This window comes from Plasmodium knowlesi (genome assembly GCF_000006355.2).
Source record: "Plasmodium knowlesi strain H genome assembly, chromosome: 14".
Classification (NCBI taxonomy): Eukaryota; Apicomplexa; class Aconoidasida; order Haemosporida; family Plasmodiidae; genus Plasmodium; species Plasmodium knowlesi.
Window position 1 is genome coordinate 2273596 of NC_011915.2, and position 20215 is coordinate 2293810.

At 43.0% G+C, this 20215-nt stretch overlaps 8 protein-coding genes across 8 annotated transcripts; 4 read left to right on the plus strand and 4 right to left on the minus strand.

The window, feature by feature from the left end:
- Window positions 1–125: 125 nt before the first annotated feature.
- Window positions 126–2974, minus strand: PKNH_1452000 (conserved Plasmodium protein, unknown function; the record flags this gene model as incomplete). The annotated part of the gene is made up of 2 exons (XM_002262363.1): window positions 126–2545; window positions 2695–2974. 2 exons carry the CDS (start codon window positions 2972–2974, stop codon window positions 126–128), a joined length of 2700 nt encoding a protein of 899 aa, XP_002262399.1.
- A 744-nt stretch (window positions 2975–3718) lies between these two features.
- Window positions 3719–4741, plus strand: PKNH_1452100 (conserved Plasmodium protein, unknown function; the record flags this gene model as incomplete). Its single annotated transcript, XM_002262364.1, has 1 exon — window positions 3719–4741. The coding sequence occupies one exon, from the start codon at window positions 3719–3721 to the stop codon at window positions 4739–4741; it is 1023 nt and encodes a 340-aa protein (XP_002262400.1).
- Window positions 4742–5687: 946 nt separating this feature from the next.
- On the plus strand, window positions 5688–10865 carry PKNH_1452200 (uncharacterized protein; the record flags this gene model as incomplete). The annotated part of the gene is made up of 17 exons (XM_002262366.2): window positions 5688–5939; window positions 6043–6141; window positions 6321–6427; window positions 6589–6644; window positions 6870–6917; window positions 7102–7157; window positions 7310–7363; window positions 7498–7590; window positions 7793–7847; window positions 7998–8069; window positions 8244–8328; window positions 8599–8686; window positions 8829–8910; window positions 9071–9154; window positions 9253–9357; window positions 9487–9551; window positions 9663–10865. 17 exons carry the CDS (start codon window positions 5688–5690, stop codon window positions 10863–10865), a joined length of 2604 nt encoding a protein of 867 aa, XP_002262402.2.
- A 61-nt stretch (window positions 10866–10926) lies between these two features.
- Window positions 10927–11702, minus strand: PKNH_1452300 (conserved Plasmodium protein, unknown function; the record flags this gene model as incomplete). The annotated part of the gene is made up of 3 exons (XM_002262367.2): window positions 10927–10965; window positions 11114–11212; window positions 11430–11702. 3 exons carry the CDS (start codon window positions 11700–11702, stop codon window positions 10927–10929), a joined length of 411 nt encoding a protein of 136 aa, XP_002262403.2.
- A 228-nt stretch (window positions 11703–11930) lies between these two features.
- PKNH_1452400 (nucleotidyltransferase, putative) lies at window positions 11931–14726 on the minus strand (the record flags this gene model as incomplete). Its single annotated transcript, XM_039113674.1, has 9 exons — window positions 11931–11977; window positions 12160–12229; window positions 12393–12581; window positions 12724–12799; window positions 12904–12952; window positions 13041–13087; window positions 13189–13278; window positions 13442–13759; window positions 14026–14726. The coding sequence occupies 9 exons, from the start codon at window positions 14724–14726 to the stop codon at window positions 11931–11933; spliced, it is 1587 nt and encodes a 528-aa protein (XP_038970044.1).
- Window positions 14727–15469: 743 nt separating this feature from the next.
- On the minus strand, window positions 15470–17836 carry PKNH_1452500 (elongation factor G, putative; the record flags this gene model as incomplete). The annotated part of the gene is made up of 1 exon (XM_002262369.1): window positions 15470–17836. One exon carries the CDS (start codon window positions 17834–17836, stop codon window positions 15470–15472), a length of 2367 nt encoding a protein of 788 aa, XP_002262405.1.
- Window positions 17837–18472: 636 nt separating this feature from the next.
- On the plus strand, window positions 18473–18793 carry PKNH_1452550 (dolichyl-diphosphooligosaccharide--protein glycosyltransferase subunit OST4, putative; the record flags this gene model as incomplete). The annotated part of the gene is made up of 2 exons (XM_039113675.1): window positions 18473–18509; window positions 18723–18793. 2 exons carry the CDS (start codon window positions 18473–18475, stop codon window positions 18791–18793), a joined length of 108 nt encoding a protein of 35 aa, XP_038970045.1.
- A 389-nt stretch (window positions 18794–19182) lies between these two features.
- PKNH_1452600 (conserved protein, unknown function) lies at window positions 19183–19683 on the plus strand (the record flags this gene model as incomplete). The annotated part of the gene is made up of 1 exon (XM_002262370.1): window positions 19183–19683. The coding sequence occupies one exon, from the start codon at window positions 19183–19185 to the stop codon at window positions 19681–19683; it is 501 nt and encodes a 166-aa protein (XP_002262406.1).
- Between the last annotated feature and the right edge of the window lie 532 nt (window positions 19684–20215).

Below are 20215 nucleotides of genomic sequence, written 5' to 3' on the forward strand. Positions count from 1 at the left end.
AGGGTACATCGTCGAGTGTATTTCTCTGCTCCCCGTTTAATATTTACACAGAGGATAGTATGAATGAGAGAGAGGGGGGGGGGTGTACTACTGTTAAAAGCGTTACTAAGGAGAAGGCAATACTGCTAAGGGCGGTCCTGGCGGGGAAGGAGAGCGCGGCGCGATATCAGGCGTTGATTTAACTTATGGTGAGTGAGCAAAACGTTCATAACGTAGTCCCTATACAAGTTGTCTATGTCAAAGTATCGGTTAAAGTATTTGTATTTGTAATATTGAATGGAGTAGTGCACTACGTAATTGCACCGCCAGAGGGACCGAGATATTTTACGAATATATTTTACGAACTGTTTGTTTTCCTTCTTGTTGTTGTATACATATATAACGATGTGTAAGACTCTATTTTTCCTTGGACCAAAGTTAGATAAATTCAACTCGTTAATGATACGACTGTACATTCTGTTTATAAAGTTAATGTCTTCTTCATCATTAAATCTAAAGTATATACTACCCAGTCTTTTCCTGCGTCTTCTCATCATTCCTTGGAAGTTAAATAGATGTTGCTTGAGGTATGCCTCTAAAAAAGTTAAGGCGGAAAGAAGGTGGGATAGGCAGAGATCCAGGATAGACAACGTTTTTATTTTCTCGCATCTTATGAGTAGTAGTAGCCACAAGAAAGGACTACTCAGTCCATAGTTGAAAAGAGAGAAATGCTCCACGTTCAGGTTGTTCATTAAGCAGATGATATTTTTCCTCCCTTTTTTTTCCTCCTTCTCTATTATATTTTTGCACAGATACAACATTTCTATACTGATGTTTTTTTTGTGCTTTTGATTTTCCACGAGCCATATGTACCCTCCCCTCTTCAGTTTTTTCAGCTTTCCCTCTGTCACTCGGGTAACTGTGTGACGGGATGTCGGCTGGCATGGGGGTTCACGTGCACGTGCTGGTACAGATGCGGGGGTTCCCTTTGGAGACGCTTTCTCCTCTGTGCGGTATTCACTTCGTTGATCGCTTTCTACACTTGCTTCGCTCCCCACACTACGTAACGTGCTGTATGGGCTGTCGTCGCTGCTGCCTACACTGCGCAGCGTGCTGCAGGGGCTATCCTCTCTGGGGGCTTCCGCATGCTGGCTCAGCTGGTCCATATGGGTGTGCTGGCGGTGCAGGTTATGCAGATCGTGCTGGTCGTGCTGGTCGTGCTGGTCGTGCCTGGCCTTGGGGGGAACCCCCTCATCATCTCGTCGAGAATTCTGTCTATCTGGTTCACCATCCGAGTCATGGCATATGTAACTACCATCCGCATAGTGCACCGGGCGGTTGATCCCCCTCATGCAGATTCTATCCTTGTATGTTGGAGTGAAGAAAATCTTCTTGTCGTTCCTACTGACATTAAGTGCGTAGTAATTTATAACATCCTCCTCATACCGCTTCTGACAGGCAGTGGAAATTTTGTTTACCTGAATGACCTCCTCATCAGTCTCCTTAATCAATTGGCGCATCTCCTTGTTCCTCTCGTACCATTCACTTCTCTTCCTCTCGTTTTTTTCTCTGTTCAGTTCCATATTTTTTAAGTCCAAGTAGCGAGAAAACACCTCTTTGCCACTTCCATATAGACAGATGGAGACTACCATATGGTAAAAATAAAAGAAGTAGTCGTAGCAGGAGATGTTTAACGTTTTCAAAGATGGTAGCTGCACCGAGATCATCATCTCTATCATGTCGTAGCTCTGAATTCCTGATAGGTTCATAACTTCCAAACAGCTCAGACTGCTTATGTAATTACTTAGATGCAACTTGGGCTTGTAGTTTTGTATTTTTTCGAAGCATCTTTTTCTCAAATTGTACACCACGCCGATGTGCTCACAGAGGAGGTGCACCTTTTTGTCTCTCCCGATGGGGACCCTCTCGGTGGGGCCATCATGGGATGACTCCTCCTCCGCTCGTGACGACATCCGTGGTGACGACATCCGTGATGATTCCCCAGCTGGTGACTCCTCGGCTGGTGATTCTTCGGCAGAAGACTCCTCCGTTGGTAACTCCCCCGTTGGTAACTCCTCCGTTGGTAACTCCCCCGTTGGTAACTCCTCCGTTGGTAACTCCCCCGTTGGTAACTCCTCCGTTGGTAACTCCCCCGTTGGTAACTCCCCCGTTGGTGATTCCCCCGCTGATGACTTCCCAAGGGGGGGCCTTTCTAGCCTGGCCGATGTGGCCTCCCCCCCATTCCGCTGCAGCAGCAAATTCTGAATATGCTTCAAGCTACTTTTTTTGAGGCGTTGTACAGATAGGTTGTTCATAAGAACCTCCTTGGAAAGGAAATCGAAGAGGATGTCATGGTGAGAATAAATAAAGAGAGGGCAGTTTACATCGTTCAATCCATGGATATGCAATTCTTGGAGGGTACTCTCATGCGCTCTTAACACTTGGCTGATATCGTACAAATTTGTATTCCTCAGGAAATCACCCTTGAGCGTTATCTTTTTCAGGAATGGCTTGTCGCACAACAGCAGCTGCTTCTTCGTTATCCCGAACTGGAGGTCCTGTCTAGCTGAAGGGGGACAAAACGTCAGCGATAAGCAGGCGATGTAACGGGGCGTTCGTTACGATGTGATGGAGTGTTCGAGACGCGTTAGCAGCGAGAAGATTCCCCAAGAGAGGATTCCTCGCCACTTCTCTCCCCTCTCCTGTTGGCCTTACCGGAGAGAGGACTAGCGTATACATTCTGTTCGTCACTGAGGAGGGACACCAGAAAGGAACCGAACTTCTCCGGGTGCACAAGACGCACGAATCGTATGTAGTTGTTCAAACAAATCCACTCATTTTGGAAAAAGGCCTTCTCGTCTTTTATGTACTCCCTGAAATGCCTGCACACCAATTTCAGCTTTAGTGTCTCGTTCAAGGTTAAAAATTTAAGGATATTGAAAAAGGCATCGCTGGAAATTCCGATGAGCAGATGTCCATCGTTCCCTTCTCGCATTCTTTCTTGGGGGGAGAGGGCAGGGGGTATTATTTCCGTTGGTTAAAAATGTGGGCTGTCTGAAAAGTGGAAAAAAAAATGCGTAGCCTCTGGAAGATGGAGAAAAGCGCATGCCATCTGCAAGTGGGCACACGAATAAGTGAGAGAGTGAAAAGTGAATTATGCGTCAGGCAAACGCAGAGGATGGGAAGTAGCCAAATGAAGGCAGTTACTTGAGCGTCATAAATCGAGCGCGCTCAATCAGACGGACAGTCATAAAAATAAACGAATACGCAAATGCGCTTAAAGTGGAGCTGGAAAAAAAAAAAAAAAAAAAAAAAAAAAAAAAAAAAAAATTTGCATTTTTTTTTTTTTTTTAAGTGTGCACGGAAAATTCGCATCTTCTGTGTTGCATGCGCGGCTCCCTTTTTTGCCGCTTTTCCATTTGTCGTTTGCTGTTTTCCGCTGTGTCACTGCGGTCCCACTTTACAAGTTTGACCCCTTGATCGGCATTCCGCTACAACGCCTTCGAAATGAGTTGCTGCATGTGACGTTGCGTCGGCAGTATAACTCGCGACCTTTTTTTTTCGTTTAACTTTGCCACGCATTTGCTTCTCAATTTTGTCAACCGCTTTTCCTAATTTGATTCCCATGCTTTCCAATTTTTTCACATGTTTTTAATTAACCTTTGCGCCCTTTTTGCTCTTTTTCTCCCCCCCCCTTCTTCGCCCCATTGTTCTTCTTCCCTGATGCTCGGCGGTCCCTATGGCGCAGCGCCCGAGAATTATTTGGCGCCTTTCCAGTTGCGCCCAGCTGGGGTATCGCTTGATACAGGAGCCTATGCCAAAAGGGAAAAAAAAAATTTTCTCCTTTTTCCGGTCGGGTATACACACGAATAGCGAAGGTTACCAAGTTTTGTTAAAAGAGGAGAAAAAAAAATCAGATGATTGCTCCGTAACCTTTGTGGAGAGCGGCAGGGACGATCACCAGGACGGCCTTGTGAATGCGCAGGGAAAAGCCATCGGCGGGCTGCACATGGACCGGGACAGCTTCTGCCCATATTTGACAAAACGGAAAACCGCCCTCAAGTTCTTTCCATATCACGTGAAGGAGTACCAAGAGGGTATGCTTTACAAGCAGAGTGATGGAAGTGAAAAGGCATTTTTGTATTCTACCAAAATTAAAAAGTGCCAGTACAGTGATAGGATAAGTAGCAATTTGTATGTAAGCTGCTTTTCCGCTGGGGACGATGGGGGAAGGGTTTGCAGGAAAAGCCTCTTCGATATTCTGTTTCGGAAGTTTAGCCTCTTGTACCTCTTCACCGACACCAGCCATGTCCACGAGGTGAAGAAATATCTCGCCGACTTTGCGCGGCAGAAGGGGGAGCATGGAAAACACACACCCCACACGCACCACCAGATAAGTATCATTGAGGATGGCAAATTTCTAAAGCTCAGGGACAGACAGCAACCAATCGAGCTCTACTACTGCTACGTTTCGCCATACAGATACCTCCTCTCAACATACTTCAGTAAAAAAATAGCACAGGATTTAAAGGCTAATTATTTTAATGGAAATAACTTTTTTTTTATAAATGACAGACTAAGAACAGATGTTGAGGACACACTTCTTCTGCCTGGGAGCAGAACCGTGAGTTCCTTCACCCCCCATGATACGTTACCATCGTTACTTCTGGTGGATGACTTCTGCTACGTGAGGTATCACATAAAGGGTTTGTTCACGAGGGAAGCTTCGCACTACCTCTATAACGTTATGAAAGGCATTTAGAGATGGCGCTCTTGCGTCTAAACGGATATGTGCACTCAATAAGGAGAAGAACGGAACGGGGGTAGTTCAGTCACTCCTCTCTGGGGTGTTCACAGAATGAACGTACAGAAGGACCCTCAAAATGGTTACTCAGTTATGTATTCACGTCATTCGCGTTATTTTGCAATTTGGCTGTATGTTCTCTCTACACAGGTGAGGCCCTTTCAATCGCCTGTACGAATTCGAACCGACGCTGTTGATTCTTTTGTCAGTGTTCCAAAGTGTTTGAGAATGGGAGAAATTTTGATCGAGTTGGAAGGCACGTTCCAGGGGATATACGAACTGATGGCGATGTCTGCCACGTAGCTGTGTATTGTACGTGCCATTTTATTCGTCGCTATTTGATCGTTTAATCTTTTTTTTTTTTTTTTTTTTTTTTTTTTGTGTTTTTCCGTGTGTGTGTGTGTGTTTTTTTTTTTTTTTTTTCTGTTCATGTGTTAGCAATTGGGAGACTTCCCATTTGCCCCTCTGCAGTGCGCAACTCTTAAAGCTTTAATCATTCAAATTTAGGAACTGGTTTTTATATCTAAAGAGACACACCTTTTCGCCTTCGTCCATTCGGCGACCTTCTCCTGTGAGCAACCTTTTTTTGTCGTCCCGATGCTCATACCGACAACGTTCCCCATGAAACCAAAATGGGAAGAAAAGAATTTTGGCTGGAATGTGCATTTTGTTACCTGACCTGTTCAGGTAAAAAGGGGAAAAAAAAAAAAAAATAATAAAATAAAAGAATAGCATAGCACAACACATCACATTATTTTCTCCTCCTTTTTGGACGTAGTAAAAATAACCACTGGTTTGACTCCCCTTTGCGCGGACTACCAGTCTTGTCATTTAGAATGCCGCTCATCCGTGTTTGTTTGCACGTTGGTTCTGTTCTGCCCTGTTGTACACCCCGCACGAAAAGATGTGCTACCTGAAAAGGAGCCTGAGCAAATCTGTGAACTCGCTCGTTCTCCACTTTGAGTTCGTTAAGTGCAAAAATTTAGCAAGATATCGAAAGAAGGGAAAGTATTACATGATAATTTCTTACGACAATTTGCTTTTTTACGAGAAGGATTTTTACCAAGTTCAGTTTCAAATATTTTTTGCCGATATCCGGCAGATATATATGTGCGACGAGTCCAACTATGTGCATGTCACTCTGAAGGAGGGCGCGGTAGGGGCCTGCACATGGGTGTGTAGGAGTATGCGTCGTCTTACTCCTCCAGGTAGTGATACGCACGTGTCCACTCTGTGTTCACCTTCCCCCCCCTCAATAGGCCATTAACGACATAGGCATCAAGGGAATAAACAAGAGCATCCTCGTCAAGCAACTATGCGTTGCATACAGCACGTACTACATGTTCAACCTGAACATGGTCAGCTGAAAATACTATACACAGACTTCTCCGGGAAGAGTGCACCCCGACATACACACACACATAGATGTGCGTACCGTGTACATACTTGTACACTTCCTCATTCCCGTATCCAATAATTATAAAGACATACTTCTCCCTCTCCCCCCTTCTACTTCCACAATTGACACTACTGAAAGAACATATACATGCCAATTACAAACGAGACGTACGAGGAGAGATGCCGCAGAACAGGACATCATTCACAAACGAGGAAGGTCGATCTTTCCGTGCAACCGTTTATCGGGTAGGTTGAAATGATCCCCCCATGTCCCCTTCTTATGGGGTACAGTAACTTGTTGACCTTAACCTATTCAACGTTAACTCCTTGAGAGCTAATTTCCTCCTGAATGACTACCTCCCTTCTCTTTTACCGACCTCATCAACGTTGATCCCCTTCCCCCACAGGTACCGCAAGGTCGTATTCGACGAGTACTTCTTCTTCATCCACAAGTCCTTTCAAAGTTAGGCCCCGCAAAAGTGATGCCGAAAGTGGTAGCATTTTGCAAACGTTCTGAGGGAACCGCCTCTCAGAGAAATAAGTTGTATAAATACAACCCTTCGGCTTGCAGACACACTCAAAATTAGATGTTGAACTATGCAGACTTTTTTTTTTTTTGCATTACCATTTGAAGCATCTTCTAACTTGCACAATTCTGTTTTCATTTTTTTTTTTTTCTCCTGATAAGACTTTGCATCCGTTTCGAACGAGAGTACCTTCTACATCGATCGAAGAGGTGAGGGAGAGAGTCCTACATAAGAAAATATCCAGCGTGAAGTGATGTGCGAGAGGAGAAAAAAAAAAAAAAAAAAAAAAGCATCTCCCCTTTGCAGCGCAAGGTGATTTTTTCTGGAGCTAGCTAAAATTAACTTTGCTGACTTGTTCATATATTTTTTTTTTTTTTTTTCTCCCTCAAATAGGAATAGAAATAAATATAAAAATAGACGGCCAGAAAAGCATGATCGAGTTGGATGGGGTTACAAAAAAGAGCAAAGTGAATGGCGCATGTGCGAAAACTATCATGTGCATATGTTCATGCAGGGAGATACTCCTCCAAAGAGAAATTGTGCTATTTTGCGCTTTATTTTCATGATCTCAACACACACTACAACTGCACACCTTTTGCAGACGGAGGACAATAATTTTTATCAGCTGGCGAGTAGCCACCTCAATTTTTTAATCGTAATTATATGAGTGCATTCATGTGAGAGCAGCATCGAAGCACTAGGTGTGTGTGGGGTGCAAGCAGAACAACCTACAGAGTTAAATTCAGACACACTCATTTTCGTGCCTTCTACCCGCTGAACTCCACGCAGAACAAATCCAAAATACCACTCATCATACGTAAAAATTTTTACTACAAGAGGATGAACTTATCGGACGACTTGGCGAAGTGGTCTGGATATGAGGTTGGTTTGGGAGTTGCTATGGTGTTTTTTTTTTTTTTTTTTTTTTTTTTTTTTTTTTTTTTTTTTTTTTTTTTTTTCTTTACAAGCGGAGAGAAGTGTGTTACCTGTGTGTTTGCTTACGTAAGCATATGTTATGCCTCGTAATTCCCTCCATGGACACCCTTTCAAACATGGTTACTCTGACAACCCACCCTTCCTTTAGGTCTACTTGAAGAACGAGACGCACACCATTGTTTGTATAATTTTGAGGAGGACGTGTAAGTAGAAGGCATGTAGAGTGGGGCTCTCCAAAGGAGCCTGTAATTAATTATGTGTATCCAATGATGTGTAGCTAACGATGTGTATCCATTGGGGTTGTTGCTTCTCCTAGTTTTGACGCCACCTGTCTGCGCCTTCTCCAATTGTAGTCATCCCCCCTCTTTTGGACAAATGCCAAGACATATTTGTTACGTTTAAAATATCGCACCAGAGTCAGCAGGGTTAGTATCTCCATCGAACCTCCTCCCATTAGGGAAGTTCCAAACTCGTTCATATGTCCTGTGTATGTTTATAGGATCCATTTCTTATCCACACCATTTAGTATTCACGCTTGAACACTGCACAGCTTCTTCCTCTTGCTTTTTCTCCGATATCCTTCTCCTCCCCCCCTTTAGAATTCAATGTCACCGATAAGGATCTGTATGCAGAAGTATACGTCGTGGCCAACTCGATCACACCCAACGATATTCACAACACCTTGTAGGAAATAAGCATACGAGCGATAAGAAATGAGAAATGAACATCGAGCACACGAACATATTAACATATGAACGTGCAAATATGTTTGCAACGCCTGAACGTGTGCAGACGATTTTGACAAAAAAAAAAAAAATAAATAAAATAATGCTTGATGAGTGAACAGTGGGTTCTCGAACCTACTGCGAGAATGATAATTCCCACACTTCCAACCCACACAAAAGTTCAAAAGTTGACAAGAAAATTTCCTTCCCTTTGTTCTACTCATCTCAGCTACGCCAATCTGATACAAGTTCAAGTGGATGCTCTCCTTTACAACCCTGAGGTGTATGGATATTTCGAATCAACCTTAAAGATAAAGGTAAGTGAAGATGTGGGGCGTGAAGGGAAGAGAGTGACTTCTTCACATACATGTGCACTTGCTCAGAAGCAACGGAATAGTGTTTTCCTCCTAAAGTGCGTTGCAAAATGAGCTACACATTTTCACCCTTGTCCGAATTTAGCCATCCTACTTTGACCACCTAAAGATTTTTTTCAAATCTATGCTGATCATATTGAAGGAAGGAGACGTCGTGATTAGCTCTGGTCGGTGCAGATATCCACAGAAAGGAGTGGAATGTATCGTAGTTATCGCCCCTCTTGTGTATTACTCTTCTTTTCCGTAGTGAACTCAATCAAGATGTGTCGATTATCCCATGCTAATGAGTGTGTTGCCCCTGGTGGCGATAACCCTTTCCTTTTACAGAAGTGATAGACTTCCTGGGGGAGGACACCAAGGTGGAGAAAAATCTGGAGTACCTCCTGAATGTCATCCTCAACCAGATTCCGGGTGTGTTTTCCACCGCACAGTTGTTTTACCATTAAACAATTTTTTTTACCTCTGCACAATTGGGTTGACGCAAAACAACTGTTTCATTCACTCGACAGGCGTAAACCTCCTGGATACCCACAGAAGCGAGAAGATAAAAATCAATCGAATTCTGCACAGGCTCTCGGACTACCTAATCTATTGCCTAGATTCGGGGTTCCTATGTAAGATGCATACGTGATGAGAGAGGCATCTCTATCTGGTTACCAAATCATGGGTTCAGACATGAACCGAAACTGTTCCTTCCACCTTGAGATGTTCTTCCATATTTCACCTCTCCACCCACCTCGTAGCGGAGAAGTTCAACGTAACGGATCTGATCAAGGGGGCGATCATTATCAACGCGGATAGCATGTTGGTAGGTCACGCGAGCATGGTGGAACTACACAGAGGTGATACCACATCGACATTAACTCCACACCACGACAAAATCGCTTAGAAACACCTCAACACCATCTTGATCGCGCAGGCCATGAAGGACATGATGAATTTCCTTCTCCACTTGCGCAAAAGGGATTACTCCGTGGGGTACAGGAAAGATTGTCTGGAGCTTCTTCGGGAGGAGGAAAACACTCCTGTCGAGGGACCTACTTCGACACAATCACTTGGTATGGGCAACACTAAAGCTGCTATCCCTGTTGCAGCGCGCACCAAAATCGAGCGGCTACTAGACAGCGAAGACCACTCAGTTAGCGACTTCCTCCTATTCCACCTGCACCAGTGTGGATACATAAACCGACATTGCCGATATAAGCACGACACCAGCTACAAACAAATCATCGCATGCATCCTCAAATACGGAGTAAACATGAAAATAAAAAAAAAAATTCTAAAGAAGCTATTAATCTTTTCAAATGATTACAAAAATAAATATGACTCCTCGCTCATAAGTGCGATCATATATTTTTTGGCTAGCTTATGTGAAGAAAAAAAAAAAAAAAAAAAAAAAAATTCAATTGTTCTCATATTAAGTATATTAATCAACATTACAAACAACAATGATGAAACGAAAAATATTCTTATCCATTTTGGAATTCACAAAATATGTAATCTGCTAATTTTATCGAATGATTGTGATGTCGTCGAGAAAATTGTACTGCTCTATATCAACTTAAGTAAAAGCAAGTGGATGTGTGAAGGAATAGTAAACAGTGGAATCCTCCTCCACATGATAGATATTCTTTTTAATACGTACTCCATAAACTTACGGTCGAAGAAAGAAATCTGTATTAACATCCTTTGCGTTATTGGTCAAGTCTGTAATTACTGCAAAACCTATGCTCAGTTTTTATTTTCCCATTATGTAGAAATTTTGACCGTTGGCATTTGCATTTATCAGTCCACAGACATTCAACAATTTGAAAAAGTCAAGTTGATATATTTTTTTAAAAAAATGCTAATGCACAGTTATGAAATGAAGGAGCAAATTTGCCTCCAACTATCTCCCCTAATCATTATGGAAATACATTCTGCTTCGGAAGACAGAGATTTTATTTACTCTTCCTTGTCTCTCTTTGATGCCATGTCTTGCTACAAGGTTAATTGTCAACATATGGAGAGGATGCAGATCATACCGCTCCTCCAGTTTGTCAAGACTCTAAATGTCGTGGAGCTCTATAAGCGCGCTGAAAGGATCGAGACCACCATTAGCAAAAATGGACAACTCCTATAACATGGCAAGATGGCACAGTGACGCAGGTACATGGATGCTACCTAGATCTTCTCGCTGTGAACTACTCGAACTTCTTCACGGCCAAGATGATCGATTTGCTCTGCAGAGGGGGGGAAAAAGGGATGTATCGGTGTAGCGTATATGGATATAATAGCGTAACGTGTATCGGTGTATCGTATATGGATGTAATAGCGTAACGTGTATCGGCGTAGTTGTATGGTGCTACGGCGACAAGGATGTATGGCTACCCCTTCGAGACTCTTCGTTCGGCGCCCCTCCCGCAGGTACTCAAATGGGTAGGGCTCCTTCCCATTCAACCAACGAGCCGTTCTGATGAAATGTTCAATCTGGTCAGGTGAAAAAAAAAAAAAAAAAAAAAAAAAAAAAAAGGTTGACATTCAGCTGTCCTCATCGACTTGTAGATTCAACTCGGTGCAGAAGCCATTATCCGAAGGGGGATACATCAACGGGCAGACACATATACAGATACGTATACACACACGTAGAGTGATGGATGGTCGACAGGTCCCTGGTGAAGACCGTTTATTCTCCCCTAGGCCTTACATCCCTAATGTCACAGATATACTTGAAGAGGGTCCACATGGCAACAATATAGGCAGACGCAAAGGTGAATGGAACGACGAAGAGAAAGAACAACTCCGACTTGGTGAAGTACTGCAAGGCATCATCTACAGTTACCTTCCCCTGTGCCTCACAAATGCTTTTCTTGATAATCCCATCCTTTAATGAGCTAACTTTAATACGTTTCAACAGGCTCATACTCGTTGCGAAAGCGCTGCTTTTTTTGAAGCGACACGCGCAAATCAATCTAATCATTTTTTTCGTTCTTCATGCAGAGGAGAGAGGGGAGGTTGAAGAAGAAGTGACCTCTCAGGAGGGGGCATCCTGCTGCATACGCATTGTATATCCTATGTCGAGCTTGCAAAATGAGGTAAGGGTAACAACATCGCAGGGGGTCAATCATGAAGAGGAGAAAATATCCGGCAGGAAGGGTAGGGTGCTTTCCTCCCCTAACATGGCGACGACGCGGAATATACACTTCAACTACGGCTCGTACAGGCCCTGAAATAGTTTTCGCCTTAACAGATGATCTGGAAAAAAAAAAAAAAAAAAAAAAAAAAGGAGAAAAAATTATATAGCCGTACATACGTGCTTGGAGCGTGTTCTACCACTTATGTTTTTTTTTTTTTTTTTTTTTTTTTTTTTTTTTTTTTTTTTTGTGTGGCACCCATGCCATTTCGCCTAGGGGACTCTACTGCCCCTCCCTATTTACCTTTAAGATCAATTTTTCTGTTGGGTGTTGTATTCTTCGTTTCTTCGCAAATGACATCGAGGCTTTTCCCCTGCGTGTTGGAAAGATGCGAGAAGTGTTGTAATGGTGGACCGTTTCATTAAGAAGGGTTGCAGAGTCGGGTGGAAGGAAAAGCGTGCCTATGTACAATCGCACGGGACGCACAGTCGTAGAGGCTGCACTCCGCCGTATATCCATGCAGTTCCGGTGCTTACACTTTTGAGCCTCTCATGCGCAGCCCGAATCTTCTCGAACATCTTCTTCCACGTGTTAATGCTGTAAGTGTTTACAATTTTTTTCGTTATGGGGCAGAAAATGTTGGCGGTCATATCCTTGTTCTCGATTATCTGATTGTTGTATATGTCTAGCGTTATTCCGTTTCTACAGAAGCTCCTCGAGTAGAACTGCAAGGGGGTTTAAATGGAGAGTCGCGGGTGAAGCGGAGTAGGGGGGCGCCGGTGTGTAAAAAACATTCGTACATATGCACAGGTATATATATGTATATGTATATTTTTTTTTTTTTTTTTTTTTTTTTTTTCGGCTTGCCTCGAAAAACCCGTAAAGCAACTTCGATACGTCGTCTTCGTTTTTACGGGGGGAATCCAATTTCCTCGAGATGTCGCTGTGGGGGGAAGGATGGGCAGTTGTCAACAGGGAGGAAGTGCCAATTGGGCAGTGACCCCCATTTGCGTAACTCATCTTAGCGTTCTCCGCTACGCTCGTTACCTAGCGTCTGTGTAGAAGGGCATTTCCACGTCATCCTGGAGGAAGAAGTCTGAAAGAGGATAGGGAAAACCATCATGAGGTTAATATTCGGATACGTCAACGGAGGAATGAGTTTCGTTGCGTTCCACCAAACTTACACTCGCTGTTTATTTCGAAGGAGGATGCGTTTTCCCGTTCTATGGACCTGTCAAGTGGAGGTGTGTACACGTTCATGTGATAATGCACACGGAAAAGAGGTTATCCACCCCTGCGCAATCCGCAGGAGGCCTACTATTTCGTCCTCACTTGTATGGAGGCAAGAGGGGGGTCTCCAGATTTTGCAGAAAGTAATATGTCAATAGAAATAGGGCATACGAACTGAAGGTGCCTTGCGATCTGTTTTAATGGGATAGAGGGGGAAAAGGTGACAATGCGGTACTTTGTATGCGCAAACGAGATATGCACGGTGACGTTATGTATTTTTGTTATGGGCAAGATGGGGATCTGCACCATGACCTTCGGAGCAAAGCGCCCGGCGCGACCGCTCGTGCCTTCCCACCTGTTGTTGATGTTCTTCTGCTTGGCCCAGTACTTAATCACACGGTTTATAATCGTGACGCGCTCATCCGTGTTGCAAAGAGACGAGACGAGCTTCGTATTCACAATCGCAACAGTGTTGTTTATGCTGATGTCGCAAATGTTATTCTGTTCCTTGTAAATCTTAGCTATCGGAACGGACGCCTTAATGATATTCACTGTCAGCGAAGGGTAAATGAGATTTATAGCACTTTTAATGACCTTCAAAATGTACAGGTAGCTGTTCTTGTCTTCGCAGTTTTCCACAACTATGCAGCAGTCGATGTCTGAGTTTTTTATCCTTCCGGTGAGGGGAAAGGGGAGAAAAAAATATATACACAAGTGTATATGGATATATATGTATAGACGTATATTTGTATATATATTCCCGAATGTGTGTGCAGGTCAGTTCTGCCTGAACTGTTCAGACTAAAATGTTTTTTTTTTTTTTTTTTTTCTATCCTAAGTGTGTTTTTAGCTAGCTGACTAGCTATTCACCCCACACACACACACAAACGGATACTTCTACAAAGATTTCGCGTATGCATATTTTTTGGGACTGCATACCATATATGATTTTCGCAGGAGCCGATGAAGTAAATTTTCCCCTTCAGGTTGGGCATAATAGCACTTTTTAGAAGAAAATAAATTTCCTCTTTTCTCTTATCGATAAAGGAATCCGCAGTTAGCTTTTTGTGGGTGTCTGAAATTTCTTTTTTCAAATTCTCTCGGTTTATGAACTGGTCGGTGAGGACGATTTGATTATGTTTATGTTTAGGTTGTGGTCCGCTTTGAAATGATGTGAATAGCCGTCCACTGGGGGGAAAGCGGCTACTGCAGGGTGTAAAATGGCAACTGGAGGGTATGCCGTGCCAAGCATTTCTTTTCTCTTTGGAGAAATACCCACCGCTGCGTTTGTCTTCTAACCATTTTTCACGCAGGCGTATTTCATGTAACCATTTTTCACGGAACAATTTTTCACGAAACTTCTTCGTCGTGGGGGAGACGGTCCTCCCCCTCTCCTCCACATTAACCCCGACGTTGTGGTACCAAGTTGGGTCGTTTTCATTTGAAGGCAACTGACAGTGGGGATGCTTTGCACCCTGCCCTGCATCATTGAAAGGAGGCACTTCTTCTCTCGATACACTTTTCCGCAGATGGTAACAGCAGAACTTCTTCCGTTCCCCTTTAGAAGAAAGTGTACTTTTCCAATGATACCTTCCCTTTAAATATACATTTGAATGGATACCTCGAAGGAAGGATTCCATTTTTTTTTTTTTTTTTTTTTTTTTTCTTTCAATAAAAAGGGGACACAAGAAGTACCTCCCTTTTACTTTTCCTTGTTGCTACTCATTTTGTGACTGTCGAGGGATGAACCCAGAGGAATGAACCGGGTGTACCTCTACATCGCATATCACAAAGGGACGTATATCCTCGTAGTATTCGGTCATATTCTTACACCCATAGGGGAATATGTATGTTTTGACATGTGCTAACTCTCATTGCGTGCTTGACAGTGTTGAGGGTGCCCCTTTTTTTTTCCGCTTTACTTTTGGGTGAAGAACGCCCCGATTCGTTGCCAAGCGGAATGGCGGAGTCCATACGTCCCTACGAAGCGACGTTGGAGTAGGCAGTTGGATGAGCGAAAAAAAAAAAAAATAAAATTGCCCCCTAGAGGGAGTTGCAGTTGCTGCTACAATGGACGTTGCGGTTAGGTGGAAAAAAAAAAAAAAAAGAAAAAAAAAAAAAAAAAAAAAGAAGAAAAAAAGTTTAGGCATTCCCCCCCCCGCTCTTAAAGCTATCACTCACGGGAGGAAACTCACAAAAATTCCTGAAGCTACACGTCCGTGTATATAAGATCTCCGCGTGAAAAGCAGATAGAGCGCACACGAAAATACCCCAAATAAAGGGAAGGCCCTTTTTGAAGCAGAGGAAGGGGGGGGATATTATATTAGGGTCCCGTTACAGTTAACATGGTGATACCTATTCACACGACTTTATTGGCGCCGATTTATTCACACCGCTTATTCGCGTTGTTTGCGGAGCGCAGGATCTCGTCCAAATCGCTCTTGGGGACTTGCTCATACCGGGCGAATTCCATGGTGTAGGTACCCTGTCCCTGTGTAATGGAACGAATCTCGTTAATATAATTGAACATATGTTTTAGAGGAATGTCGGCGTAAATATGAACAGCGTTCATGTGGTTAACAATATTCGTTACAAGTCCCTTCCTCTTGGTAATGCTTGTGAGAATGTTGCTCTGATGTTCGTAGTGTGAAATAATTTCCACCACCATTATTGGTTCCAAAAGTACAGGAACAAAGTTCTGATAATTTTCTTTTATCAGATGAATGGTGGCTCTTTTAAATGCCAAGTCATTACTATCCACTTCATGAATCTTTCCTCCAATTAATCTCATTTTCATATTAATAATTTCTGAACTGTTCAGGTAACCTTTTTCAACTTGTTCTTTAAAGGCCTTTTCAATTGACAAAATAAAATTTTTGGGGAGATCATTTCCCACCACTTCATTAACGAAGGTACAATAACTGGTCTCATTATAATCATCGGATACGGTTTCGAAAATCGCATGAACATGTGCATATAATCCTGCACCTCCTTTCTGCTTCTTATATGTATATGTACATTCATATGGTTTTGTAATGGTTTCTTTGAAATTTATTTTTGGATTTTTCAGTTGGATTCCTATACCATATTCCCTCTTTAGTCTTTCTTTATATATTTCCAATTGTAATTCTCCAATTCCTTCGAATATAATTTCCTTGGTTTGTTCATCAGTCTTTACGTGAAATGTTGGGTCTTCCTTCACGAACTTATTTAATGCCTTGGTCAGTTTCGTCATGTCTCCTTTTTTTTCAATCTCCACAGCCACGGATATGACTGGCTTGGGCACATGTATATTTAGGAGGTGTAAATTTGAGGCTACTCCATTTGTGTAGGTAGTCCCTGTTCTTCCGCTGATTCCATTAATTGCAACGATATCCCCTGCATGTGCTTCGTTCACTTCTTGGGCCATGTTTGCATGCATTTTTAATATTTTTTTTATCATTTCTTTTTTGTTTGTTAACATATTCATTATGTTGTCTTTTTTTTTTATCTTCCCTTGGTAGATGCGGAAGTAGCTCATTTGGCCGTGCATTGAGTCTTCTTGTATTTTGAAGAGGAAGCCCACCATGGGAAGGGTGCTATCGCACTGCAGATCGACGCGCTTTCGGTTTTTGCCCTGAGGAACGGTGGCACCGGAGGAAGAGGCGGAGTTTTCCTCATTGGCGTCGCTCCCTTCGTGGTTGCTCCCTTCGTGGTTGCTCCCTTCGTGGTTGCTCCCTTCGTACACGTAGCCGTAACTACCCACCTCCCGGGGGGAAGGCAAAAAGCTGCATACGTAGTTCAGCAAAATTTGGACGCCTACATTATTCTTGGCACTGCCAAGGCAGATGGGGACGATCGCATTTTTGATAGTGCACCTGCGTATGGCGTCAATCACATCTTCCGTCTTTATATCATTCATTTCCTGGTTAAGGAAGATGTCGGCAAATTCGTCATCCACATCAGCTAGCTTCTCGAACATACGGATTCTGAGCATGTCCATCATTTCGTAGGAGAAGGATGGATCATGTGCAGTCACCTCTGCATCATTCACTTCCTCCACTATTATACCATTTACACCCTTAAATAAGTAGCACTTCCTGGACACAAGGTCATATACTCCTTTAAACTTCTGCTCAATTCCAATTGGCATTTGCAGAAGGAGAGTATTCAAGTTTAGCTTCTGCTCGATGGTACTGAGTGTTCTTTCCACATTTGCACCGTCTCTGTCTAGCTTGTTAATGAATAATATTCTAGGGATGAAGTAGCGATTCATTTGTCTGTTGACGGTTAATGTTTGACTTTGAACTCCAGATACTCCACAAATAACGAGAACCGCTGCATCTAACACTCGCAGAGATCTTTCCACTTCGATGGTGAAATCTACATGTCCAGGGGTATCAATTATGTTGATGGTAAATTTTTTATTATTAAAATCCCAGTTACAATTGGTTGCAGCTGATTGGATTGTTATTCCCTTTTCTCTTTCTAGGTCCATTGAATCCATTGTTGCACCTACTCCATCACTCCCTCTCACTTCATGTATGCTTTTTATTTTGCCTGTGTAGTAGAGAATTCTTTCTGTTAAAGTCGTTTTTCCTGCATCTATGTGCGCACTTATTCCGATGTTTCGCAAGTTGTCCACACAAATGGAGGAGAAGGCTCTCCATCCTCCACTGTTCAGATAGAGAAAAACCTTTTTCCTTTTTGGAATCCTTTTAGCTAGCACGCACATGTGCCTCCTCAGCGCGGGCGAGCCGTATGCTATCATCGTACCTGGGGTGATAATCATAAGAACCGATGGCCATTCAGCGCCGGGACTCAAGTGGTTGGAGTGTTACCCTCCCCAGGTGAAGGTATATACTTCCCTCCACCCCTGATTTACTTCGTCCTTTTTGTGCGATTGCCAACCCGCCGAAAATGTCGCGGCAACAACACTGGGCCGGTCACGTGGCGTGGAATTTCGATCGAGCAGAACGAATTGTACAAACTAGCAAATTCCATGGAAGTGACTTCCATTTGAAGTATTTTATATAACGTCGGTAAGAAGGTTCACCGTGAAGGTTATCGCCCGGTTGGTGGCTAACCAGGGTTCTGTAATAGGGCCCTACAAAAACATGGTAAACGCTATATAGTATGATCCCACGGGGCATAGCGCCAAACGCACCCCCATCAGCGGGGAAAAAAATCGCTGCACCATCAGCTCAACCGGCAAACGCAACAATTAGAGCAAATACGTGTCGAAGGGGAAAACGCATTTTCTCGCAAAAAGTAGCGTTCGCGCCATTCTGCCAATTCGTCAAAAAAAAAAAAAAAAAAAAAAAAAAAAAAATTTACGCCAACAAATCACCCCATTTGTGAGAATTTCCTCCTGAAGAGACGAAGCACAAAGAAACCACAACGCACGATGGACTATGAGCTCTACTTAGTCTCAAACATCCTAGGTAATTTACTGCATACATTTTGGGAGAGCGACCCCAAGCGCTCTGCCCACGGTTTAGCTTCATAGTTGGAAGGGACTTTGCACGAAATTCTTCTCCTCAGTGATTGCAGAGGGCGCGGCGACTGAGAGGAGGTCCACCCGAATGTATGAACTATCCGAGTGTGTCATCCGTCCGAGTGTATATAACCCATCCTATCATTCCACCCCCCTGCAGGCATTTCCATAGTCATTCTTATTTTCATTTTTCACTATTTATATGCGGATGAGGGGAAGGAGTTGTCATGAGAAGAGCGTCCTCAAGATAGCATATCCGAAGCGGGCGCAAAAGGGAATAGTTGCAGAGTGCCACAGTCGCATATAAAAGTACAGACACGCAGACACATTCGCAAATTGTCTCCGTTGTAGCGCCCAATCATACTCCGGAATGATCTCCACACTTTCCCCCAGCTAGCCATTCCAAAGTGGAATATTTATTTTTTATTTTTTATTTAATTTTTTTTTTTTTTTTTTTTTTTTTTTTTTCCCCTCTTTTTACCTGAACAGGTCAGGTCAGGTCATGTAAAAATTTTTCCAAAAGAACATAATGTGAAAGATCGCCCAGTTTGCTCCTGAAGGAGAATTTTGATTTGTCCCACTTTTTCATAATAGAGGAGTAGCACCCCAGAAGGAACAAAATGAAAGACAGTGAATTCGTTGGAGGAAAGCTAAAACTGAAGGATTCGAAAATAAAAAAAGGTAGCCACTCCAAAGAGTCCAAGTACGCAGCTGGGAGACATGGCAAAAAAAAAAAAAATAAAATAATCACGGAAGACAAAACGGAAGATAAAGCGGACAGGAGGAATTACGATGAAGAAGGTGGAACAATGTACAATGACCAAGGATATGGCCAGGAGAAGGACTATGTCATGAGTGCAGATGGAAAAACAAGTATTCGTGAAAGGGGGAGTGAGAAGGATGGCACAGGAAAGCTAGCCGATGAAACAAAATTGAAGGAAGTTTTGCAACTGAACTTAACCGAGGCGGAAAAGGCATATCAGCTGGTATTAAAGAAAAGGGAGAAACAACGAATTGAAAAAATTTTGAAGGAGAGTTATCGTGAAAGACTGCAGAAGTTTAATGATAACTTAGCTTCCCTCAGCGAGCACTTCGACATTCCGAAGGTTGGACCTGGCTAGGCCTCCCCAAGGGAGAAGCACACACGCAAAATAGTGTATGCCTCTCTGTGCTATTGCAAGAAGGCACATAATTTTACCACTAGCCAGATGGCCTTTCTCTATCGGAGAGGAAACAGGGTCTGCCCGTCTCCCCAAACATGGAAATTACGTCTACATGGTTAATTTTACAAAAAAAAAAAAAAAAAAAAAAAAAAAAGAAAAAGAAAAAAACTTTTTTTAGTAACACGATGATGTTGCACTTTTGTAACCCACCCTCGCCAGCAGGGACAACACTTTCAATTTTGAGGTTTACCTTTTCGAAAATGAAAACTCTTTCTGGTTCGCTTTTTCTGGTGGATTTCTGTGAAGAGGGGAGCAAGGCAGGGTGCAGACGGAGTCCTCTTATTCTATGAGAGGGGAAGGCACTTCATCCAAAATTTACTAGCCATTTAAGCGGGGGTACAAGCGGAAATACATCCAAACCTTTTGCTTGCCCTCGCTATGTAGTTCGATATCGTGAGTAATTTCGCGATCGATCGTCCCCGTTCCATCT